The 25,608-nt window shown below is 51.9% G+C and overlaps 1 protein-coding gene across 1 annotated transcript; it reads right to left on the bottom strand.

Moving 5' to 3' along the window:
* Nucleotides 1-539: 539 nt before the first annotated feature.
* ADAMTS15 (ADAM metallopeptidase with thrombospondin type 1 motif, 15) lies at nt 540-25,340 on the bottom strand. Its single transcript, XM_011970034.1, has 8 exons — nt 24,384-25,340; nt 12,830-12,962; nt 12,194-12,361; nt 11,699-11,982; nt 5,228-5,405; nt 3,651-3,832; nt 3,369-3,544; nt 540-1,740 (listed from the first exon to the last, which is right to left on the bottom strand). Exons 1-8 carry the CDS (start codon nt 25,338-25,340, stop codon nt 966-968), a joined length of 2,853 nt encoding a protein of 950 aa, XP_011825424.1. The 3' UTR covers nt 540-965.
* Between the last annotated feature and the right edge of the window lie 268 nt (nt 25,341-25,608).

Here is a 25,608-nt window from a genome sequence, read left to right as displayed (position 1 = left end):
CCTCTCTGGAGGAGGAAGCCATCAGAACTGCAGCCTCCTCCTCCCTATCCCAGGGTGACATCCCCCAAAGCCAGGCCCAGAGCTCAGCACCAACCCCAGTCCAGTGACAGCAGAACCCTCCAGAACTTTCCGAAAACTCCCTGCATCAGCCACAGACTCCATCGCCCCTAGCTAATGTCAACGTCTTTCTGTAATGGCCGGCTCCATCTTGAAGAAGACAGCAGGCTCCCTACTGACTTCCCCACTCCCTGCAGAGCCTCAGAGAACGCTTCGGTGGCAGCCCCCCCACCAGCCCTACACCCTGCACACCAGAGGAAGGAGAGGTTGCTTCTTTAAGGGAGGGCCAAGAGTGCAGGACGAGGAACCTCAGGACTCCCTGTTTACATCCACGTCTTCCACGGTGGAGTGCCAGGCTCCAGGGGCCCTAATCTCATTCTCCCCGTGGCTTCTGCCCAGCCCCAGCCAGCTTTTATTGCTTAGTCCACGTCAGTTCAAAAAAGAAGGTGGGCTAAAAGCACCGTGAAAACCCTGCCTCATTCAGACACGGCTCAGAGCCCATGGGGCCACCTGAGGGTGCCAAGCTGCTGAGACATGGCTCTTCCAGCAGCCTGTGGCCTCCCTTCCGGGGGCCAGGGTCCCTGAAGTTCTGCCTGGAAGGTGCCCATCCTCCAGGTCCCTTGGAAACTGGGCCTCAGCACCTTCTGCCCTGCACCTCAAAGCCTCTTCCCGCAACCGGCCCGAGGAGCGGGGCCTGAGGTAGACTGTGCGGGAGTGTCTGGGCTTCCTTCTGCCCAGTCCAGGGAGGAGGAGGGAATCTCTCACCCCAGCCCGTGGTCCTTGTCCCTGGATGTGGGTGACATCGTGGCGTGAGGCCCTGGCCACCGTCCTCTGCCCACTACTCCAGCTGGCAGAATGCTGGCACATCAGTGGGGTGGAGAGTGAGGGGGAGAAAGGGATGACCCCACTCAGCACGGCCTCAAGACACAGAAGTCCAGCTCCTGGGGCTTGCGGCGCAGGTTGCACTGGTCCCGGGCCAGCAGCCGGCCTCCGTGGCCCACGCACTTGAGCGGGCGCCTCTTAAATCCCCGGCCGCAGCTCTTGGAGCAGGGTGACCAGGCGCTGAGCTCCCAGGTGGGGCAGGGCTCCCCACAGGCTTGTGTCTCCACGGGCCGATGGGCTGCATCACAGGCAGGGACCGTGCGCTGCCCCGGGGAGCCCCGGCAGTCCACCGCCCGCTTCTGCAGGCCGCTGCCGCAGCTCACAGAGCACGGCCCCCAGCTGCCTGCCACCCAGCGTGCAGGGGGCCTGTTGTCCGGCTGCTCCACCTGGTTGGAGAGGCTGAGGACGCTGTTGTGCAGGACAGAAGGGCCCCGGGGGTCCTTGGGATGGGAGGACTTGTCCTCCCGAGGCTCTTTGGGCAGATAGAAGGAGTAGCGGACCCGGGGCGGTGTCATCTTCCCCACGGAGAGGACCTCCACGGTCAGCGGCTCCAGGATGGGCCGGGAGGCCTGCAGGCTCTCCACCGCTGTGCCCGTGCCGCTGTACCGCAACAGGCTGCCCTTCACCACCAGGTCCCGCTCCACTGCGGACACCACGAAGTGCCCGTTGAGCAGGTACTTGCCTTGGCTGTTCTTCAGAGCCAGGTAGTTGTCATCCCCAATCAGCCCCTTGTAGCCGCGCTGGCGGATGTCGATGCTTGAGGCGCCTGCGGGGATGGCCACCACGAAATTGTAGCCATGCCTGGGGTGGGAAATGGGGGTTGTGCATTAGACAGAAGCCTGGGCCTAAGGACCTCACCGCTCCAGGATCTGTTTCCTCAGTAAACCTAGCTTTTGGTGAATTCTGGCATGGGAGGGAAAGCACAGGTTTGGGAGTCAGAGAGGTCCCTGCCCCTTGGCGATTGGTACTGGGTAAGTTGCTGAGCTTCTCCAAGCCTCCATGTCCTCACCTGTAAAGTGGAGCTCAGAATTCCACACACCTCATTGAACTGTAGGGAGGACTGAGTCCACCAAAGCACATAAAGCATGTAGCATGGTGCCTGGCACACACCAAGGATGTGTAGACATCTGCCGTGAGGACAAGGAGGAGGAGGACGCCGAGGGGTGGAGCAGGGGGATAAGTCCGCCATGCTGGAGCCTGAGGCTAGGAGCTCAACGCGGTGAGAGGACACTGGCCCTGGAGGCAGGGACGCAGATCCAGCCTGGCTCACACGCCAACTCCTGGCAATTTTAAGCAAGCCAGTGTCTCTGGGTTCTGGTGTTCTCATCTGCATAATGAGTGGGTTAAGCTAAATGATTTCTAAGGCTCCTTCCAGCTCCAACAGGCTGTGAAAAGAACATCTGCCATTTAACCAGTGAGGCGAGCCTGGGGTATGTACCTCCTACTCCCCATGTGGCCTCCCCACCACAGGTCCCTGCGAAGCACAGCCTGGAATGCCATCTGTCCCTGGTGCCGAGCTCCCAGAGATGGGGTTGGGCATCCTCCCTGTGCATCACCACCCAAGGGCTCAGGAGCACAGTCAAGGCTCCAGGACAGCCATCTAGGCCTTTCCATCACCAGCACCTGGACTCCCAAATTTTCCGGGCCAACCATAGCCCCCACTCCCAGCTGGGACCTCAGGTGCCCTGCCCGCCCCCTCTTCTTCCAGAACGTGGATCAGGGCTTTCCAAGGAGCATGTGTTTGACCTCAGGAAGCTCAAGCTGGAGGCCCAGATTCTGCAACTAGGACTAGATGCCCAGGGATTGTCCAAGACGTGAAGCCTCCTTCAGTCCCAGCCACTCGCTTGCTGTCTCTTGGCAGTTTATTGCCATTCTCACCTCAGTCTGATCCCCAAGGTCAGGGCCTCAAGTCCAGGGAGAGCCTGGCAGCTGTCACGTTCAGCCTCATCAAGGTGAAGGAGTATTGGGCATTTATTATGCACCAGGTACGATGCTAACTATGTTACTTGGACTAACTCCCTTATTCCTCACACATGACATATATTAGTATTATACCCACTTTACAAGTGGGGACATCTAGAGACCTGGAGATTGAGTTCCCTTGCCCAGGGTCATCCAGAAAATGGGTAACTGCGATCTGAATCAGGTCGGTCTGACTCTAGAACATTATACAGACCCTAACAACTCTGCCCACCTGCCTGAATACCGTCCCCTTTTAAGTGGGTCTTCCCCAGCATTCGTCTTTGTTTATTGAAAGAATGAACGAATGAGTGAGTGAAGGACGAGCAGCCCTAGATGGGGGGCCTCTGCAGCAAGGGTACTGGCTGGATCTGACATTTACCCCAATCTAACCCAAGCTTCCAATGCCCTGGGAAATTCCACCTCCCTCCCTTTGCTCCCTGGCAGCACCTTCCAGGACCCCAACTCACATGGGCTTGGTGAAGAGTCCTGTCACCTTCTTGCAGCTCTTATTGTCTCCCCCACACACCCCACACTTGTCGAACCTCTTCTTGGAGCCCAGGTTCCCATCACAGCCAGCCTTGATGCACTTGCCTTGGACACAGACGGAGGTGGAGTCGGGAGAGCACAGCGTGCCGTCCACCACCTGCAGTGCCCCAGAAGGGGAAAAAGAAGGAAGAGCAGCACAGCTCAGCCAATGCTCCCCCAAAGACCTGGTCCCTACTTTGTTCTCAGGCCCCAGGTTCACTCACCTTAGGTGCCAGCACATAGAAGTAGCCAGTGCCATTGGCTCGGCAGATGAGCTTGCACTTGTCCCGAGGAGACACGCCTGAGTACTTGGGCACCCATGCCACGGCCAGAGTGAGCCGGTTGGTGCTGTGGTTGTAGCCATTGAAAGCCTCACACTGCTCCTCCCGGAAGCTCTTTCCGGAGGCTAGGGAGGGAGAAGCATAAGAAAGAAGTTGAAGGGAAGGGCTGAGGCCAGTGCAAAGGACAAGCCTCTCTCCCAGCCTGCCATGGCTCTCTTAGCCCTTCCCACCCTTGTCACCAAAGCTGCAACCTTCCCCCATCTCACAGCACTAAAGCAGGCTGGGCCCAAAGGACCCAGGGTGCAGATGAAAACACATCCCCTGAGCTATGCACCACCTTCTCCAGTAACCCAGCCTCAAACTCCCTCTAGGTTGCAAACTATTTTCAGAATAATGTAACTCAGTGCATAAAGTAAATTACACAGATTAACGACAACACCAGTTACATCTGCTACACAACTATCAATATATTTTGAAACAAGTCTGTGATATATGTGCTTTTTTGTTAATGCATTAAATATGATTCAGGGCCGAGCACAGTGGCTCATGCCTGTAATCCCAGCACTTTGGGAGGCTGAGGCGGGCAGATCTCCAGAGGTCAGGGGTTCAAGACCAGCCTCACGAACATGGTGAGACCCCATCTGTACTAAAAATACAAAAATTAGCCAAGCATGTTGGCAGGCGCCTGCAATCCCAGCTGCTCAAGAGGCTGAGGCGGGAGAATTGCTTGAATCTGGGAGGTGGAGGTTGCAGTGAGCCGAGATCACGCCACTGCACTCCAGCCTGGGCAACAGAGTGAGTGAGACTCTGTCTCAAAAAAGCAAATATACATATATGTGATTCAGTAATGAACCTGATAACTACTATAATTTTGAAGTAAGGATGAGCTTAAACAGCATTTTGAAAATTCTGCAACAACCAAAATGTCCCGTCATCAAATATCCATGATTCCTATTGATGACAAAGTCACAGGTACTTCTACTACTATTATAGTTTTGTTGTCTAACTGAAAGAAATACTAAATTTCAGATAGAAAGGTAGTTTAAAAAAATACTAATTTCTCTCTGAAAGAAATATTAATGTTAGATTGAGACATTAATAAAAATAGAGATGTAATTTTTTTTCCCCACCAAGTTATTGGGCTCTGGACTCCTGCTTACAAAGATGGGCTGGGCAGGCCCCAGCTAAGAGGACTTCTAGTGTCTCATTCCCATGATCCATTTAGTCTCCCAGGCTAAGCATCCAGAAGGAAACACCCTTGCCAAAGGTGAGTGGAAAGAGGAATGATCCCAAGAAGAATCTGCACCTCTCCACTTCCAGGCTTTGTCCTGAAGGTTAGAATCTTGACTGCAGTCCCTTCGTCATCGATAGGAATCCATGATAGAAATACCAGCCTACCTGAATTACCTGTATACCCAATTACCTGGAGGCCCTGCATTACATGGAGTAGGGGTGGGGTAGGGGTGACCTCCAGCCTTGCCTCCCCTGCGCCCAGGCCACCGCTGCTCTCCCTGCCTCACCTGAGCTGGGGCAGGGTTCCAGGTTGCAGGATCGGTATTTCACCCTCACTCCCTCGCAGTACTTGCCCCCATTGGCAGGAGTGGGGTTGGTGCACTGCCTCCTGGCCAGCTGCACGCCCCCGCCACATGTGCGCGAGCAGGGGCCATAGGGCTCCCATTTGGCCCAGGAACCGTCCACCTGTGAGGAAGAGCCTGTTATACTCCTTGGCGGACCCAGGTGCCACACCCAGCCCCCTAGCCCATAGAAAAGCTGCACTGTACAGCCTTCAAGTTCTCATCCCACCTTCCCGGAATGAAATTCATGTTGTATAATGAAGAAAAAAACAGTAAGTAAATGGCCAGTATACACCGAGCCCACCCAACGTTCCAACCAACTAATTAGCAAACAGCAACTGCTCCCAGATGCAAAGGAGGCCATGCAAAAGAGAGGCCTCACTGGGCGGTGGAGTGATACAGACGTGTTTTTTTTTTTTTTTTTTTTTTTTTTGAGGCGGAGTCTCCCTCTTTTGCCGAGGCTGGAGTGCAATGGTGCAATATTGGCTCACTGCAACCTCCACCTCCCAGGTTCAAGTGATTCTCCAGCCTCAGCCTCCCAAGTAGCTGGGATTACAGCTGCCTGCTACCATGCTCAGCTAATTATTTTGTATTTTTAATAGAGACGGGGTTTCCCCATGTTGGCCAGGCTGGTCTCAAACTCCTGACCTCAAGTGATTCGCCCATCTCAGCCTCCCAAAGTGCTGGGATGACAGGCGTGAGCTACCGCGCCCAGCCAGACATGTTTTCAATGGACTCTGCCCATACCACACCACCCTAGTGGGCTTGAGCAATGGCAAATACTCCTTAGCCTTCCAGGGCTTCACTTGCAAAAATGGGGTGGATAATACTAATACTACTCGGGCCTGATATCAGGTGGATGATAGAAGTGGCCTAACGGTCATGAAAATTCCCAGTACCCCGCTGGCCCCGGCAGAAGTTCAGAGATTCCTCGAATCCCACAGCTTGCCGGGAATAAAAGAAAAAACAAAAGACGTTCCCTTTATTTGTTGTCAGTGCATTCACAGGCATCTCTAAGGCATGGCCAGCCCCCAGCCTTACGGATAAAAAATGTCACCATAGATATGTGAATGTTTTTATTCCTTAGTGTTCGATAATTCAGACTCGACGCCAGACCAAACTGATCTTAACCTCGATCGGGGGCTGTATTTGAGAAAGTTTCACCATGAACCATTCTAATGTTTCTTTTAAGAAGAGATAAAGATAAGACACTATTAAGCAATCCTAAAACTCTATTTGGCTTCGGGGTGAATTGTGTGGTGTTTTGGAGGGCTTTTTTTTTTTTCTAGTTTTTTTTTAACAGGGTAGAAAGAGAATAAAATTTACGGTATCCACGATGTTTTCCTTAGAATGACAGTGAAATGAGTGTGGATCCTCTGAACACACATCAGTTGAGCAATAGAGGAAGCAGCCCAGCTGCTGTACTCGCCTGGAATTACAACTCTGCCACCGACCGTCCACACAGTGCCTAACTCACATGGAACTAAGCAGGAACTGGCTGCATGTCATAGAAACACTTTAACCTGTGTACATATCCAGCATATTTATTCAATCTACCCTTTTGTCAGATAGTTCTTGTTTCGTTGCGTCAACATCTGTTTGATCCTATAAAAAACAACCACCAGCACCCTCCTTCAACCCTGCTTTGGCCTCAAACTACTCAAACTAGTGCCTCACCTCATTCCATCCTTTCACTCCCTGAGAGCGTCACCCACATTGGCTCTTCCCTCATACTCACTCCCCAGAGCCTGGCACTGTGGGTTTTGTCCCCATCACACCACGGAAGCTGCCCTCTCAAAAGCCACAACGGCCATGTGAAGACTAAAAGAGTGTGCCTAGGCCTCGTGATCTCCAATTCTTCTTCAGCGTGTAGCACTGTTCCTACAGCTTCTGAGACAAGGCTACCTGGTTTTTATTTGGTATCACTGCTTACCATTCGTACAAAAAACGTTCACTCTGCTTCCACCCTATGCCATTCACTCATTCCTTCACCAAACACTCATGCAAGTCCCTGCCCTCAGGGCAATTACTCCCTAGTGGGGAGACAGACAATAAAAATGAATCTGTGAGCGCAGAGTGGAGGCTGGGCTTCCAAGCAGGGGGGAGGGAGGAGTTGGGAAGGGCTGCTCTGGATTACGGGGAACTCTCTTGTGCCTGAAGGATGTACAGGTGGCATAAGCCATGCAGACATCAGAGAAAGGGCATTCCAAGCAGAGGGAGCAAGTGCACCAGCCCTGAGGGGCGGGGGATGAGCCTGAAGGGCGCCACTGTCACTAGGGCCAACAAGGCAGCGAGAAATGGGATCGCTCATTCTGAGCCGTGGCAAAGCCCCTAAAGGGTGCGGAGCAGAGAAGCGGCATAACCTAAGGTGCATTTCAACAGAGCTGCCACGGTGGGAATCATCTGTAAGGAGTAAGAGCAGAAGCAGGGAGACCAGTTAGAGGTAACTGCATTAATCCAGGGGACGGAGGGTGGTGGCTGGGGCCAGGGTGAGAGCAGATGAAGTGCTGAGAAATGATCCTGGATCTGCCTTGAAGATAGCCCCACAGGGATGTGGAGATACAGGCTGTGAAACATATGAGAGAAACAGAGTTTCAGCTTGAGCAACCGGAACATGGAGTTGCCAGCGCAGCTTCAAGGGGGATGACCAGGAGCTCAGTCTCACCGACACATGCATAAGATACTAATCAGGTGTCCAATAGACACGTCCAGATTCCCTTACAGATGCAAGTCTGCAGGTCAGGAGCGAGGCCTGGGCTGAAGATGCAAATTTGGGAGTCTTCAAGCTCTAGATGGTATTGAAAGCCATGGTCTAGATGAATCAGCGAAGAGACTGAGTGTGGATGGTGAAGAGAGAAAGGACTGAGTGCCGAAGCACTCCACACTTTAGAAAATGAGAGTACAGGCCGGGCACGGGGGCTCACGCCTGTAATCCGAACATTTGGGGAGGCCGAGGCGGGCAGGTCACCTGAGGTCAGGAGTTCAAGACCAGCCTGACCAACATGGTGAAACTCCGTCTCTACTAAAAATACAAAAATTAGCCTGGCGTGGTGGCAGCCACCTGTAATCCTACCTACTCAGGCGGCTGAGGCAGGAGAATCGCTTGAACCCAGGAAGTAGAGGTTGCAGTAAGCCGAGATCAAGCCACTATACTCCAGCCTAGGCAACAAGAGCGGAACTCCATCTCAAAAAAAGAAAAGAAAAGAAAATGAGAGCGTAAGGAAGAAGCAGTAAAGGTAATGAGAAGGGGAGGAGGGCAACCGAGAGGCAGTAGAGACCCTGTTCCAGGGGCCAGAGCTCTGGGGTGCCACAAATGCTGCTGGCCTGCTGGGCGATGGGAGGAAAGGTAACAGTCACTGACCTTCGTGGTGTGCAGGCCATTTGGTAGCCTTAATAGGAGTTGTTTTGGAGAAATGATGGTAGTCAAAGCCTATCTGGAATGGGCAGCAGAGAAAAGTGGGGAGATGGAATTGGAGACAGCAAAGCTTGTACAACTCCTTCCGGGAACTGGCTGTGAAGGGAGTCAGAGAAACAGACCACCAAGGAAGTGGGATCGTAAGAAGTTTTGCTTCAGATGGAAGAAATTACAACAGATTTGTATTCTAAAAGGCATGATTCAGCTCAAGATTGGGAAATACTGGCACAGCAGGAGACAGAGAATTGATCAGCAATGTCCTTAACAAGCAAGAGGGGATGGGGTTCCTGTGCAAAGCACACAGCGCGGCCTCAGATCAGAGCAGGGACAATTCAGCCACGGTAAAGGGGACAGTGGAGAACAGGCGCAGAAGCAGGTCGGGGGGTGGGTGGAAGTTCCCTTCTGATTACTTGATGTTTTTTTTCCCTTTGGGAAATGAGAAGGTCGGTCATCGGTGAAAGTTGAAAAGGAGGAAGAAAGAGTTGGTAATGGGAGGAGAGAGGTGATGGTGGGTGTGAACAAATGGTTCAGGAGGTTGGGAGAGTAACCAACTGGGGAAATGAAATAATGTGACTCCTGGACAGCATTATGGGCCCACCTAAACTTCCGGGTCATCAATTTATTTTACTTTTTTCTTTCTTTTTCTTTTTCTTTTTTCTTTTTCTTTTTTTTTTTCCTTGAGATGGGATCTCACTCTGTCACCCAGGTTGGAGTGCAGTGGCGTGATCATGGCTCAGTGCAACCTCTGCCTCCCATGTTCAAGCGATCCTTCTGCCTCAGCCTCCTGAGGAGCTGGAAGGACAAGCATCTGCCACTACGTCCCACTAATTTTTGTATTTTTTGTAGAGAGGGGGTTTTGCCATGTTGCCCAGGCTAGTCTCAAATTCCAGGGCTCAAGGGATCCTCCTGCCTCAGTCTCCCAAAGTGCTGAGATTACAAGTGTGAGCCACTGTGCCCAGCTCAGATCACGAATTTAAACTGAGACCAGTGAGCATAATTGCATGTTTTTCTCGAACCATAGTCACCTGTGTAAGCACAATTGAATGGGTGAGTGAGTTGGAGTCAACCCAGATGGTGGCTTATCCAAGTGAGTTTGATGCAAACAGACAGGGGCAAGGGAGTTAAGAGTGTATGCGAGGCAGTGATTTCAAAAAAGGACTGTGGAATTTCAGCTCACGAAGGAGGAGGTGAGGGCACAAGAAGGGTGAGGCATGATGGAAAGGTTGTAGCAATGGATTGTAGGCCCAGATGGGATTGAGGAATTGTTGGAATCCAAATCCCAGAGGGATTAATCTGGGAAGACAGGGCCTTGGTGGTCAGAATGGGATTCCTGAAACAGATCTGCGGGAGCTGCGGTGATTTGTAAGACATACTTTACGATCTGACCTCAGCCAATGAGGGCAGTGACTTCCATGAAGGTTTCCTGGAAAGTTTCAGTTAAAACAGGGTGACCAAGGGATTTTACGAGGTGGAGGAGGTAGATCTTGCCTAATCATAGACTGAGAATTCCAGAAAGTGTGGAAAGATGGTACTTCTCAGACCGTATTTTCTCTATCCAATATTATCTCAACTTGTCTCTGCATCCTCCAGCCTCATCTTCCCAGGAGGAGGTACTGACCACATACTGCCTGTACTCAGGACCTTCTAGCGCCTGGCAATCAAGATGGCTGCCATCTGGCCCCAAACAACCTTCCCGAAGGCAGTTCCCATAAAGCCTTCATCTACGCAGCCCTGCAGCTCACTCCGACTCGCCCAGGACCTCCCTGCCTTGCTCTGTTTCTGCCTACAGGGATCCTACTTATCCCTCAGGCTCTCTTCAAATCTAACCTCCTCCTCCAAGTTTTCTCAGTCCCCTCTCATCACCATTAATCTCTTGACCCCTGTTCTCCTGTGACATATTTTCATTCTTCTGTCCTTCTGCATAACACGTGCCTCTCTGCGTCTTGTATCACAGCCACATTTCGAGCTTCCCCACTTGACTATGAGCTCTCTGAGGCATGGCCTGTGTTTTATTTCTTTTTCTGACCACCACAGTATCTTACCTAGTTCCCTGAACACAGTGGGTTGTTGCCTAGCAAACGGTTAAGGTTTAATTAGATATGTATCCCCAGAACACAGAAAAATATTTTATATAATTCTGTGCCATACTCAACTCAGGGCAATTGATAATGTGCTTGGTGGATGCTTTTTTGTGACGTTGACTCTGTGCCCAGAGGCAAGTCCTCCCCGAGCTGAGAACAGGGATGGGAAGGGACAGTCAGCTCCAGGATCCAGGAGAACGACAGACCTCTTCTTCCTGCCCAGAAAAGTACAAATTCCTCTCCTACCCCCAAAACGAGACCTGAAGAAGATAGAGTTATTACATTCAGAGAATATTTGGGATTCTGGATGTGTTCTTGTTTGGTTGCTATTTCTGTTTATCAGGAGGGAAAACAAGTATTGTTCAACTATGTTTCTGCTACAGAAAAACAGCAATTGCAACAGAAATGGACACTTGGTTCAGAATGCAGCCAGTTCCTGAAGCTCGCCCAGGGCTTTGCTTCCCTGCAGTTCTAAGGCCTGTTCCTGCGCATGGTCCCCAGCTCCCTCCCTGGGTGTGGACCACGCTGGGAAAGAGTGGATGTGGGAAGGAAGGGAGGAGCCAGCGAGGGAGCTGCTTCTAACACTAGGTGTTCAGCTTTGAGCCCAGAGCTCCTCCCCAGGTAGGACGAGGCCTGGAGCTCAGGGCTGAGACCCCACCTCCCGTTGAAGGCTTTTCTCCATGTGTCTGAGGTCTCTCCAAGTCCTCTGACCTGCCATAGCTTCTCTCTCCAGTCTTAGAGTCAAGAAGGGGACAGGACTATATAGAGGGCAGTGAAGGCACAGCTCAGCAATGCAACAGTGATGGTTCCGTGGCCAATCTGTGCTAGGCAGCTTCCTGGTGAAGACCAAGGGCAGGGGAGGCCCCCAGGTCTCCGTCCCTCCTCCCAGCAGTCCCGAGCACAGCTCCAGAACTCACTCACCCTGTGCTTGTTGAGGTTGTGTCTCTCCACACAGGCCCCTTTGAGGCAGAACTTGCCCTCGCCACAGCTGGTGCCATCGGCCCAGGGGAAGTGGCGGGTCTGGCACACCATCTGTCCCTTGGCCTTCCCAGTGCACCACAGCTTGGTGCAGTACTGCATGTAAGGACAAGGCTTGGAGCCCACGCCAAAGGCCAGCTCGCACTGCTGGCTCAGGGTGTAGCTGGCACCGGGCAGATCCTCGGGCAGGGAGATGGGCTTGCTGGGTTGGTCCAGGAGGCAGTCACCTGCAGAGAGCCGAGGGCGTTCGTTAGGATGAGCTGGGAAGATGAGGTTTGGCTAGCCCAGGGCAATAGGAATGCACTCATGTCAGAGCCCAGCTCCAAGGGGGCACACACACCTAAGGTACAGAGGACGGAGAAGTGGGCACCTCCACCAGGGGCAGCAGCAAAGCCTCCTCCGAGGCGGCCTCACTGCCCTCCCGCCGTCCCGGCTTACCGTGCCCACTGTCCAGGAAGTCAGTGATGATGGCAGCACTGCAGGCTGACCAGGGGTTGGCGCGGTCGATCTGGATGAGGGTCGGGGACATCATGTGGTTGGCTCGGAGCTTCCCAAACACCTCCTCACAGACTTTCACATTGTCATGGGGCATGTTGAACACGTGGCCTGTCGGGTGAGGCAAGAGGACTGAGAGGGCAGGAGGAAGGACATGGGGGTTGGAGGGAGGAATGGGGCAGGGGAACTAGAAAGCATATGTCAGCGGTTTTCAGGCTGGTCACTGCCACCTATCAACAGACTGCTTTCAAATGTCCTCAAGATCATGTTCTTGTGTTTTCTGTCCCCTGCATCAGGCTGTGGGCTCCCTGACAACAGAATGTACCTCCGTGTCGTTAACATGGTGTCCCCACAGTGCCTAAGTGCTGAGACACCCTACTGAGGGGCTCAAACCACATCACCGGCCAGTGGGGCTGCAGCAATCGGAAAAAGTACAACAAAGCTGCTGCTAAGGCTCACTGTGCCCTGAGAAGGGGTCCTGAGGCTTCAGAACACAAGGGGCAAAGACACGTGTCTCCCACCCTCCAGGGCGTCCCAGGCAAACCCAGAAGACCCCAAGAGGAGCTTATCCAGCCTTACCCAGCTCGTGGGCAGTGGTGAAGGCGGATGGAAGCCCATCGTCCTCAATGACAGAGCAGCTTCTCTTGGGGTCACACATGGTGCCCACATCGGCCATGCCCAGGGTGTCACAGGTGGTGGCTCCACACAGGTCCTGCCGGGTGGGGGAGAAGCAGAAGCCAGCCCAAAGTTAGAGACAGTGACAGAAAGGACCTGAAGGGAAGAAAGGGCATCCTATGGGACATTCCAGCTCGTCTCATTCCAACCTCACCAGGCCCAGCACCTTCCAGCCAGGCCCTTCTTCCTAGGAGGTTGTGGGGCTGTTCACAGAATGAACCCAGGCTGAGGGAGGAAACTGAGGAAGGGCTCTGTGGCTCACCAAAAGACTTTGCCTAAACCCTACGCAGGGAGGTCCTCTGGGAGGAAGTTAGGAGGTACCAAATTAAACTACAAGGGCCACTGCTTTACAGAGAGACAGCCCTCCAGACCAGAAAAGCAGTGACTGCCATAGCCAGGGGAGGCTCGCTGAGGCAACAGGGAGGAAGCCAGTCCCATTCCCACCCAGAGGCAGCTTCGAGCAGCCTCAGTCTTCGCTGGGCTGCCTTTTGGCCAACCATGAATTAAGTTCAGATTCTCAGCCAGAGGGCTGCCGGCCAAGGACCCACCCATGCCAGCAATTTGGCTGCCTTAGACTGGGAGGAAGCAGTGAGGTGAACCCAAGTCCCCATCCAGACACAGTTTCATTGGCTACAGAAGCACAAGGGGACACAGGCTCAGTGGCTGCTAGGAAGAAAGATACATGAAATAGAGGGATGGCCACCTAAGCAGGAAGGTCCCTCGTTTTGTACTGAAGCTTAACTTGGCTGCAGAACCTAGGGCCTCCAGCAGCAAACCCTGACAGGAAGTATTCCCAGGGGACACAGAAAGGCAGGATAGGGCTTCCGGGGTGGATATCTCAAAGAACTTACTGAGTGTCGTTGGCCAGAAACACTGCCAGATACCTTAAAAGCCCAAGAGTTGGAAATAGGATGAGACACTTGTGTACATTCTGCTCCTCTTAAGAAGACGTGTGTTGGGTCAGGCACCGTGGCTCACACCTGTAACCCCAGCACTTTGGGAGGCCGAGGCAGGTGAATCACCTGAAGTCAGGAGTTCGAGACCAGCCTGGCCAACATGGCGAAACCCTGTCTCTACTAAAAATACAAAAATTAGCCAAGCATGGTGACGGGTGCTTGTAATACCAGCTACCAGGGAGTCTGAGGCAGGAGAATTGCTTGAACCTGGAAGGCAGAGGTTGCAGTGAGCCAAGATCGCACCATTGCACTCCAGCCTGGGCGACAAGAGCAAAACTCCAACTCAAATAAAAAAAAAAGAAGAAGAAGAAGACGTGTGTTGAATCAGTGATGCTGGTTCTCTCTTCATTACATCGCTGCTTTCAATGCATAAGGCATTCTGCATTTCGTAGGAAGCTACTACGTGTGTCACCCCATTTAATCCTCACAATAGGCTTATGATGCAGATATATTATTATATCTATTTGTCAGAGGTGGGAACTAGGTGCATGCCCATAGTTCAACATGGCCATGATGTATTAAATGCTGACACTGTGCATGCACTTTGCACGAATGGCCCTATTTAATCCTCACAACATCCCACTGAAATAACAACTATTATTACCACCTTCCACAGGCAAAGAAGCACATGTCTGCATGCATGTGCATGTATATGTGAGGCCGCATGTACATCTGTGTACATGCTGGCAAGGGGCGAAGGTGGGCAGCAGCACAGCGCAGGGAGCCAGGAGCCATGGGGCATGGGAGGAAAAGCGGTCAGAGTACAGAAAATCAGCAAAATTTAATCCAAAGCACTCAGAGGTTTACCACCTGAGCAGTCAAACTTGGCTTCCCACGGTCAGGTGATAGTCACACCTCCTAATGAGTGAACAGTTATTTCGAGGGTGACCAGCCTGAACCCGGGTGCACCAGAGGCAATGACGCGTGCCCTGCACACCCAGCCAGGTCTGCCACCTGTGCTTGCTGGAAGCATTTCTTCCACTTCCAGGAGCCTCATGGAGGACTTCAAATGCCCTTCTCTTCCCATATTCTTCCATCTTCAAAGACTCACTCTCCCAGAAAGTTTTCCTTCCCAAGAGCTCTGAAACCTAGAAAACCACCACTGTCAAAACTTGGGAGGGGCCTGGGCACAGTGACTCATGCCTGTAATCCCAGCACTTTGGGAGGCCAAGGAGGCAGATCACTTGAGTCCAGGAGTTCAAGCCCAGCCTGGGAAACATAGTGAGACTCCATCTCTACAAAATATAAACAAAATTAGCCAGGCATGATGGTGCATACCTGTAATCCCAGCTACTCAGGAGGCTGAGGTGGGAGGATCACTTGAGCCTGGGAGGGTAATGCTACAGTGACCCGTGATCACGCCACGGCATTCCAATCTGGGTGACAGAGCAAGACTCTGTCTCAAAAAACAAAGAACAAAACAAAATAAAACTTGGGAAGGGACCTTCACCTGACCAGCAGTTTAGGGAATGTGACAGCTGAGGAACATGGATCAGCGTGTGAACTGTGGGGAAGGGAGCCAAGATGAGGAGGGCAGGGATGAAGGCTCTTGCAAGGGCATAGTGAAGGATGTAGGTGTAGGATTGGTGTAGTGTAAGACCCAGCAAGGCTGGGGCTCTGGACATTCTAGCCCAGCAGTTGCAGCCTGTGGGGGTGCCTCTGGGCTGCCCTGCACGCTCACTGCTCCCTGTGTAAGAGGGAGAGGGTGTGGAAATAAGAATCAGGAAGTCTAGATTCTGGTCCTGGCCCCATCACTAAGTACATGTGTGACTTTATCCAAGTCCTCTCTCTCTTTGGGGCCTTGGTTTCCTGCTCCGGGGAAGGGCCAACTTTCAACTAGGGCCTGAATCAACCAGTGCTTTCAGCCTCTGCTCCTTCCCCGGTCCCAGAGCATGCGGCCCCTTCTGGCCCTGTAGGTTATGAAAGGAACCCACAGAATGACATGTTTTCAGAACCCCAAGGAACATCTTGTCTACTGACCCAAGTCATGTAGTTGACAGCACTCACTCTCAGAAGAGTAGAAGTCACCCACGCAGAGATTCAGAGCCCTGCTCCCCAGCCCCGCTCTTCACAAATGCCTGGACCGGGCAGGACACAGTGGCTCGGGCCTGTCATCCTAGCACTTTGGGAGGCCAAGGCGGGAGGATGACTTGAGGCCAGGAGGTCAAGACCAGCCTGGGCAGCATAACAAGACCCCATCTCTACAAAAATTAAAACGTTAAAAAGAAAGAAAGAAACTGCTAGACCAGATTGAATGCTCAGACTGGGATCTAGAGGGCGTCTGGAACTCAGCCACCCTGCAGCCGCCTCTGTGGCTGGGAAGTCCTTACGGCCAAAAGCCTCCTTCCTCCTAGGGAGGGTGGATTTTCTCTGGAGCAAAGACATGCAGCTGCAGGCCCTGCTTGGCCAGGAGCAACCTGTTCTTTCCATCAAGAAGTCCCGGTTTCCCTGGATCAAACAAGAGGAACAAGGAAAGAGCCGGCAAATTTCCTGAGGGTGAGAGTGGCTCTGGAAGCAGCCGTCTTGCAGTAACCAGCGTCTTCACTGTGGGAAGACACAGCTGTGTGGGGTCAGAAGCTCTGCCTGTCCTCCTGCCACCCCTGCAGGGACTCAGTGAGGAACCGCTGGGCCTTTGCACTTTGAACGCCTACAAGTGCTTATACAGGGGCCCAGCAGTGCCTCATCTGTGGCATCAAAAATCTCCACCCTTCTGGAATGAACTCAGAGGCACTAAAACTGCCTTAACCTCTTCAGTTCAAGTGCTTGCCTCCAAAAAACAGAAGCTGTTCTGCCTTCTTCCTCCTAGAAGGTGTAAGTATTCCTAACCCAGACCCTACCTGACTTACGATTCCCAGCAATTGGCCATTTCTCTTTGTAGCTGCAGCTGCTTTTCCAGATGATCCTGGAATCATCTTGGCCAGGAACCTAATCCTCCTAGACTGTTATTTTCTAACTGTCCCTTCTTATAAAATAATTTAGGATTGGAGCCACAACTTAAAAAAATAAACAAGGATAACACCTGGCAGTGGCTTGTTTACCAATGTCACTCCATACACACCTCCAGCACGATTCCCACCAGCTGCCCTCCCTGAGAACCTCCTTCCTACCTCCTCTCATTTCCCAGGCATGTACCAAGATGCTCAATGTTTTCCAGCAATACAAAGACAGAGGGATACACAAAAATCAAGCACATTAACTTTTTTTTTTTTTTGAGACTGGGTCTCGCTCTATTGCCCAGGCTGGAGTACAGTCGTGTGATCTCGACTCACTGCAACCTCCGCCTCCTGGGTTCAAGCATCTTGTGCCTCAGCCTCCCAAGCAGCTGGGATTACAGGCATGCACCACCACGCCTGGCTAATTTTTGCATTTTTAGTAAAGACTGGGTTTCACCATGTTGGCCAGGCTGGTCTCGAACTCCTGGTCTCAAGTGATCCCCACCTGCCCCAGCCTCCCAAAGTGCTGGGATTACAGGTGCGAGCTACTGCACCTGGCCGCACATTAACATTTTTAATGTGGCAGAAGACTTATGCATTCTCATGTAGCCAAATTCCTGCTTCCATTGAAGTTCTAGGCAGGAGAGCCAGAGCTCATCTTCATGGCTGCATCACAGCATCCAAGTATTACACTCACAGGACTTTAGGGCTGTCCTCTCATGTTGCAGATGAGGACGCTGAGGCTCAGTGACTTGAGATTACGCACCCCAGTCCCTGTGGCTATTGAGCGAAGAATGAGATCCCAAATCCAAAGCTACGTTCTTTGGTCTAAATCATGCAGCACTGCTTAGGAGACCATAATTACTGGTGAAAAGCACCCTGCGCTAGTATTACTACTGTGCCTTTAACCTGTTTCCCATCTGAATCTCTGCCATGCGTCACTGTATTTCCTTGTCCAGCCCAAAATCCATGTCTGTTTGTAATCCCCAAGGATGGGAGGGCCTTGCTTTGCTAGAAGAAATAAAATCTAGCAATTCAGTGCCTTGGCAATGTGATGAAGAATGTTAGTTACTTCTACTGGCAGATTCTATTTCGCTGGCATATAAATCCCTCCAGATGTACAAAATGGTATTATTGCAAGAGAGTGAGGTAACCAAAACAACAATAATTACCTCAGTGAAGAAGAGGAACCCCAAGCTTGCAAGAAGACTAAATCTTCTATTTAAAAAAAAAATCACCCCTGCAAGAGAGGGTGCCTACAAATACAGTGATAATAGCTAACATTTACTGATTGGCTACTGTGGGCCAGACTGTCGCGAGAGCTTTACCTGCCTTCATTCATTTAATCCTCACAGCTTTAGGAAGAAGACGCCATTTTCAGCCTCCATCACACAGAAGAGAACCAGAGAAGGTAAGTACCTAGCCCAGGGTCGCACAGTAAGCCCAAGGTTAGACAGAGAGGAAGGAGGCAGAGTGAGGATTGAAGTCCAGGCAGCGCAGCAGCAGGGTTGAGCTCTCACCATGACTTCCTGCTGCCTCTGGTGCATATCACCCCAAGAATGGAAGGCCCCACCCTATATCTCAAGCAAGTGCTGATTGACACTGAGTGGGAAGAGTTCTGGGGAGAGGGAGAGGCAGGATTAAGTGCTAAGAGTTCTCTGAGAGCACTGTCTGCACCACCTCGCTGGCTGAGCAAGCCCCTGGCTCCTTGCCCCACACCTGCATTGACACACTGACCCCATCCCTGCCCTGTCATGCACCCTGTCTGCTGACTCCAAGGTGGATTAAACACACACCTCGCTGGAGCCCCTCCTTTCTTCAGGGCAAAACCTCATGGCAAAGAGCCAAGGTGAAATGCCAGAAGAATCGAAGACTCCCTCTCCCAACCCTGCAGCCTGACAGCCTCAAAAGCTGGATGAATGACCCCAGGAAGGGAGGTGAGCTACCTAAGCACCCAGAACTACAGGCAGCCCCTGCACTTCTGTCTGCACCTTCCTTCCAAAATCACCTACTGAACAGCCGACTTGCAGGGATCCAGGGATCCACGCAGGGGCCTATAAAGACTAAAGAGGTTCCTGCCTAAAAGGAGTTTACAGATCAGTGAGATTAGCAGATGCTAATGTCCGTAGCTTCCATACAAAAACAGGAACAAGTGTTAAGCATACTTGCAAGGGCAATGGGGCAGAATGCTTTAAATCAGGGCTATCCCAAACTTGAGTCTGGCAAGGGATCCACAGCTAGTTATTCAACAAGGAGCATGTACTAAGTGACTACTAAGGTAGTGATGATAATAACTACCATAACTGGGGGCCTATTCTGGACCACTCAGTAACACTCATCTTTGCAACAGCCCTGTAAGTGAGGTATCATGTCATCATCATTATCCTCATTCTAAGAATGAGGAAAGCAAAGTGCACATAGCTGACTCATGGAATGTCCATTGCTGGAGAGTTCAAGCCCCCTGATTCATACTCAGCTCTGCCTGACTCCAAACCTGTATTCTTTCCATCATGCCACGTGATCAAGTCAAGGTGTCAAGGAAAGGTTGGGGGGAAATTCCAGGGGTAAGAGGGGATGCAAACAACTACAGAGAAGTTCAAAGACAGAAGGAGAGTGAGACCTAAAGAAAGAGAAAAACTCACTTGCCTTTCTGACTAGACCAGCAGTTAAAAATAAAAGAAAAAGATTCCCTCCAACCTTCCTCCCCCATCTGCTGACATTAATATCAGGCGAACTCATTTGATGTAACTAAAGAGAGAGAGCACTCATCCTGCAAGACAGGGAACCAACATATTGCACTCCTCCCTCTCTCTTCCCACTCCTTCCCTCCTCCCTCCCAGAAGGCAAGGTGTTGCATTTCCAGTTAGTGGCCAAGAATAACAAATTATTAAATACTAAATCTACCAATGACCTCTGTCTCCTAATATCTTCCAAAGTCCAACTTCAAGAAAGATCCTAATGAAATCATGGTCCTTTTCTATTGTATAGGGAGATATGTGTAACATACGTATTATCACTTCATTATTAACTATTTTTATCTGAACAGTAAATATCACTGCCCTATGACAAGTGCTTTATCACCAAAAGAACTGGCGTCTGTTTCACATGAGGTTCTAGAATGCTGTTCCGCTCTGCGCAGTGTAGGGTACCCCAGTGAAACACAGTACTGCTCAAGGTCAAAACAAGAAGATAGCACCAAGCTCGGGGTTGTGAGCGGGGAAAAGTCAGAGTACAAATGAAGAGAATAAGGGGGAAGAGAAAGACTGTAAAGATCCTGCCTGGATAGTCCCAAAAGAGGAAGGTGAGAGCATGGAAGAAGAGCCAGAGGAGAGGGAATAGAGGTGGCGTCAAATGATACGAAGAAGCAACAGGAAAAAAACAAACAAAATAGACCAGGCGCAGTGGCTCAGGCCTGTAATCTCAGCACTTTGGGAGGCCAAGGCGAGCAAATTGCTTGAGCCCAGGAGTTTGAGACCAGCCTGGGCAACGTAGCAAGACCTTGTCTCCAAAAAAGATTTTTTTTTATTTAGTCAGGCATAGTGGCACATGCCTGTAGTCCCAGCTACAGGCTGGGTGAGACTGAGAGACAGGTGGGAAACATAGTAGACAATATTATAAGCAACTTTTTGTCAATGAATTCACAACTCAAATGATATGGAAAAATTTCTTGAAAAATATAAATGACCAAAGTTCACTCAAGAAAAACAACTTGAATATATATGTTTTAAAAATGAAATTTGTAGTTAAAAGTCTTCTCACCAAGAATATTACAGAGCCCAGACATGGTGGCTCACACCTGTAATCCTAAAACATTGGGAGGCTGAGGCAGGAGGATCTCTTGAGGCCAGGAGTTCAGGATCAGCCTGGTTAACATAGTGAGACCCTGTCTCTACAAAAATAAATTAGCTGGTCACGGCAGTGCAGGCCTGTAGTCCAGCTACTCAGGAAACTGAGGTGGGAGGATCGCCTGAGCCCAGGAGTTAAAGGCTGCAGTGAGCTGGCGGCACCACTGCACCCCAGCCTGGGTGACAGAATGAGACCCTGTCTCTAAAAAATAAAGAAATAAATGAAGAAGCAGACAGAATAACCATAAAATACAAGTCCTAAAAAAAAGAGAAATAAATGAAGAAGCAGACAGAATAACCATAAAATACAAGTCCTTAAAAAAAAAGAAAGAAATCAAGAAACAGACAGTAAAACCATAAACTACAAGTCCTTAAAAAATAAAATAAAATCAGTCCAGAAGAGAAAAGGTCACAGATAGCAAAGCAGGCAGTGGAATGGAGGAGAGGGCACCTGATGACACAGAAGACAAGCTCCCCTCCCCAGCCCCCGCTCCGCAGCCAGTACCCTTTCTGCTCCCATCCCTTGGAGCGCTTCCTTAGCTCCAGCATTCAGGAGAACGCCCCTCCTCCCCAGCGGGGCTGGTCTGGCACTTAGCACATCCTGTTGAAATTAGCTGTTGTCTTGTAAGCTCCTCATCACATTGTGAATTCCTGGGGACCTGAGACCACTTTTTTTTTTTTTTTTTTGGCACAGAGCGTCACTCTGTCGCCAGGCTGGAGTGCAGTGGCACCATCTCGGTTCACTGCAACCTCTGCCTCCCGGGTTCAAGTGATTCTCCTGCCTCAGCCTCCTGAGTAGCTGGGACTATAGGCGTCCGCCACCACGCCCGGCTAATTTTTGTATATTTAGTAGAGATGGGGTTTCACCATGTTTGCCAGGATGGTCTCGATCTCTTGACCTCATGATCCGCCCGTCTTGGCCTCCCAAGAGGTGAGCCACCGCGCCCGACCAAGACCACATTTTATTACTATTTGTAGCTCCACAGCTACAAATAGTAGCTATAGGGTAATACCTAGAAATAATAATAAATAATGCTCAACAAGTATTAAAGGAGTGTACGAATAAATGAATGAAAGCCATTCTACCACAAAGGGTTACCCAAACGGCGGCGTTATTGGACCTAAAGACAGAGAAGTCTCAGGGAATAAGGGCCTACAAAGTCTCAGCATTAAATACCTGGCTCCTGCCGCCCAGTGAAACAGGAAGCCAAAGAAACTTCTCTCCTCACAGAAATAAATGAGCAACACTCTGGCTCTGGTTCTTCGCAGATCCTGGTTCCAGTCCTGTGCTGACCTCACCCTGCTGTTATGAGCCTGGAGACCGATCACTTTGCAAAATCAAATGTGCACTTTTCTCCATGAACTGACTCTGAATCTTTAAGTAAACTCCTCAAATTGTTAAAATACTTGTTGTACAACCACTATATTCTCGTTTCCGGGCGGTGAAGCTTCCTGGAGACCGCGTCTGCCTTAATCTTAGAAAGGGCAGCTACTCGCTCCTGTTCTCACTGAATACTGTACCTTCCCCCGGAGAGACCAGCAGTGAGAAGATCCTGAGACTCTCAGAATGCAGAAGGCCCTGAAGTCCGAGCTGGTGAGGAGGTGGGGGAGAGGTGCTTACTCTGAAGCAGAAATGTACATACCTTGATGGCAGCCCTGAAAACACAGAAGCCCGACTCCCTGGCTTTGCTCTCTAGGCACCTAAGGGGAAGACAGCTTCTAAAAGTCACATCCTGCACGTCACTGCTTCTGATCCAGTGGTCATGCATCTTGTACCCATTATGCATGGACAACACAGCCCCCGGGGGGTTGAACACACACTACTGAGAAATGGAAGCTGTCATGCTGTTTGATTGCTTCTTCTTCAAAGGCGGCCTCCTTCTGACGGCAGGGTCCTATGCCCAGCAGGAGCTCTCCTCCTAGGGCTGACTCCAGAAGCCAGCCTTCACCACCAGGCTGCAGAGGCTGAGGGCTTTTATTTTGGAGCCAGTGAGTGACCTTCAATGGGGCAGCCCAGGTAGCAAATGGGGCAACAGCTGCTTTGCCCATTAAGATATCCTGTTCTTGGCCTTTGCTTTTTTTCAAGCCCCAGCAATCTAACTGCCAAGCTGGTCTGTGTGCAGAGGTCAAAGCCACCTCCTTTGCAGCTTCCCCATGACTCAGGCAGTGCTTGCAGAGGCTGGGCAGTGGCAGCTCAACAGACCTCAGTTGGAAGAATGAGCACAAGGAAACAGACTCAGGCCAAAGACCTCCCTAGAGAAACCAGGTGGTGGGAGGAGAAGAAGGCTGGAAAGGAGGAAGTTCGACTCTAGGAAGGGACTAGCTGTGCCAAATGGGTTACTGTGGAAGACTCCAGCTCCAGCCTGGTGTGCTCCAGTCCAACTTTGAGTGACCATTTGGAAACAGTGGAGAGTTAGAGCCCCAGAGGTAACCAAGGATTCCATGCCCTCCCCAGAATGCTGTGGTTATGATAATAACAAAAATAGAGCATGGCACAGATTCAAGTCACCGTCCCCCAAATCGGAAGCAGGAGCTCACTTGGATGGCTCTTTTCCTCCCAGCCTCCTGTATCTGAGAAATTTCACGAATCCAAATACTCCACAGTGCCCAATCACTCCAACACCTGTGAATCTAAATGTTCACAGATTCATAGCTTCTTTGACATAGAATATCAGGTAAGGCCTTGCAAAAGGCAGGGGTGCTTCCTGGGCTGGATCCATCTTTCTAATCCCAATACTCAGTTTCCTTCTAACTCTACGGCGGGAATCTCCAAATACTCTTGACTAAGCTCACACCACTTCCACCCCAGCAAGGGCAGAAGCTAGAGCCCTGAAGTCAAGTGTAGTCATAGGAATTATAGTGACTTGGGAGCAGGAGCAAGCGTGCCAGCTCTGCTCTGTAGTATACATCTGGGCAAACGGGTCACCCTCTGACAGCAAGGATACAGGAAAATTGGAAAAGATTTTCCCAACTCAGCTCCAAGTGAAACTCCACTTGAAACTCCAAGTGAAACATTCTCAGCTCCAAACAGGTGCCCTAACTACACTGCCTGCTCAGAATGGTCTAGAAGCCCCTTGGACCATGCCCAGCAGAGAAGGCTGTAGGAGAAGCGGCAGTGAAGGAGGGATGCTCGCAGTACTTGAGTCTGGCCTGTCACTGCAAACTCACAAAATCTCTCAATGATTCCCTCCACCCAAATCCAGGCTTTCCAGGCCCAGTACAGAGAGGGGACAACATGTTACCCGAGAGAAATGCAGCAGGCGCTGACCTTGGATCACCTTCAGTTCTACAACCCTCCAAAGGAGACCTCAGGAGGTGTCCGAGAAGTCTCAGCCGCCCATACAATAGGGGCGGGCCGTTCCCGCCCAATCCAACATCATCCTCATAGCGTCTCCTATCGGTCTTGGACACAAACTGCGGCTCCGGGGCGGCAACTTCCTGGGTTCCGGCCCCTCGGCGCCCGATCCAGGAGGCGCTGATTGGCCGCGCCAGGCCAACACCTTCGGAAAGCGCAGGCTCTCCTCCAATGGCCCAGATGCACGTGAGCCGCCGCTCCGCCGAGCCTAGGAGAGGGCTCTCCGGAAAACTACAGGTGGAGTCGGAAGAAGTTAACGAAGTTTAAACTCGGAGGCATTGCACGATACAAAGGGGATTTGGAGCGCTAGGGGAGGTGACCCTAAAGAACGGGACTCTATGGGTGCAAAATGACAGCAGATCAACTCACCTGCCTGGTGAAGAGGATGGCGGTGTCCCAGTACTCGGGGTGCTTGTCACTCACTTTGTTCAGCTTCTTCTGCCAGGCACAGAAGTTGCGCAGGGTCAGGGCCGCGTTGCCGGTGACTTTGGGCCCGGAGTCACGATCTCTAAGCAGCAGCACCTTGACCACAACGATGTTGATGGGGTTGAGGATGCTGGGATGGCGGTAGAGTCGCGCCGCCGTTGCCAGCAACGTCAGCAGATAATGCTCCAGGTCCGCGCCGTGGAACTTGACCATTGACTCGTCCGCGACCACCAGCGTCTCCACGTACCGCGGGATAGACACGAAACGCTTGGCGCGCCCAGACCTGCGCCGGCTGCGACTCTCCCCCAAGCCCGCCCGCCGCGGCCTGTAAGGGTCCAGGGCCCGCAGGATGGCGGGGTTCCAGCCCGAGGCCACCCCGCAGCGAGAGGTGGGGTCTCCGGAAGGCCCGCCCGGCACGCCCCGGCGCTGGAGAAGGTGCGCGCCCTGGCTGTTGCGCTGCGCGGCCGGCGCGCTGGCGTTGGGCAACGGGCTAATGACGTACTCGGCGCCTCGATAGCCAAACGCTCCGCGGAGCCCCCCGCACAAGCTCACAGCTGCGAACGAGTCCGGCTCGGCGTTCACGTCCCCAGAGTAGAAGCAGCGTCGCAGGTCTGAAGAGCTGCCGGTGAACCCCTGGAGGGGGACGCCCAGATGCTGAGTGGCGAAGGCGGGCGCCAAGAACTGAGCATCCGGCGTCAGGTGTAGGTAAAAGTCTTCCTGAAATGCTGTGATCTGAAAAATGAGTCCCTGATCCCCGGAGTCCTCGGGACCCCGCCAGTAGTAGCGGCGGCCGTTGATGTCCGGGTCCAGTCGGATGGGAACGACCACCTCGCGCTCTGGCTCAGAGCCTGCAGCGGTTCGCCCGGCGAAAGCCAGGGTTAAGATGCCCAGCAGAAGCATGGCGCCCGGCAGGCACCGCCGCGCTCTGGGAAGGCGCTGGGCCGGGCTCTCCGGCCGCGGACGCGGTCTCCGTGCAGCCCGCACTCTGGTACCGCCAACGCTCCGGGACAGCCGGCAGCTCCCTGAAAGGAGAGCCAAGGGAGGGAGACTCCTCCCAGAGCAGCGAGCGTGCACCCGGCAGCCGGCGCTTCCTACCTGTGCCTTTCCAAGCAAAGCGCGCCCTGGGAGCTTAAGTACAATCGCTGTCAAGTGCAAGGACGAAGATTTG

This window comes from Mandrillus leucophaeus, unplaced genomic scaffold (genome assembly GCF_000951045.1).
Source record: "Mandrillus leucophaeus isolate KB7577 unplaced genomic scaffold, Mleu.le_1.0 Scaffold925, whole genome shotgun sequence".
Taxonomy (NCBI): Eukaryota; Metazoa; Chordata; class Mammalia; order Primates; family Cercopithecidae; genus Mandrillus; species Mandrillus leucophaeus.
The sequence above is the reverse complement of the archived record's forward strand: the minus strand, read 5'-3'. Positions and strand labels throughout refer to the sequence as shown.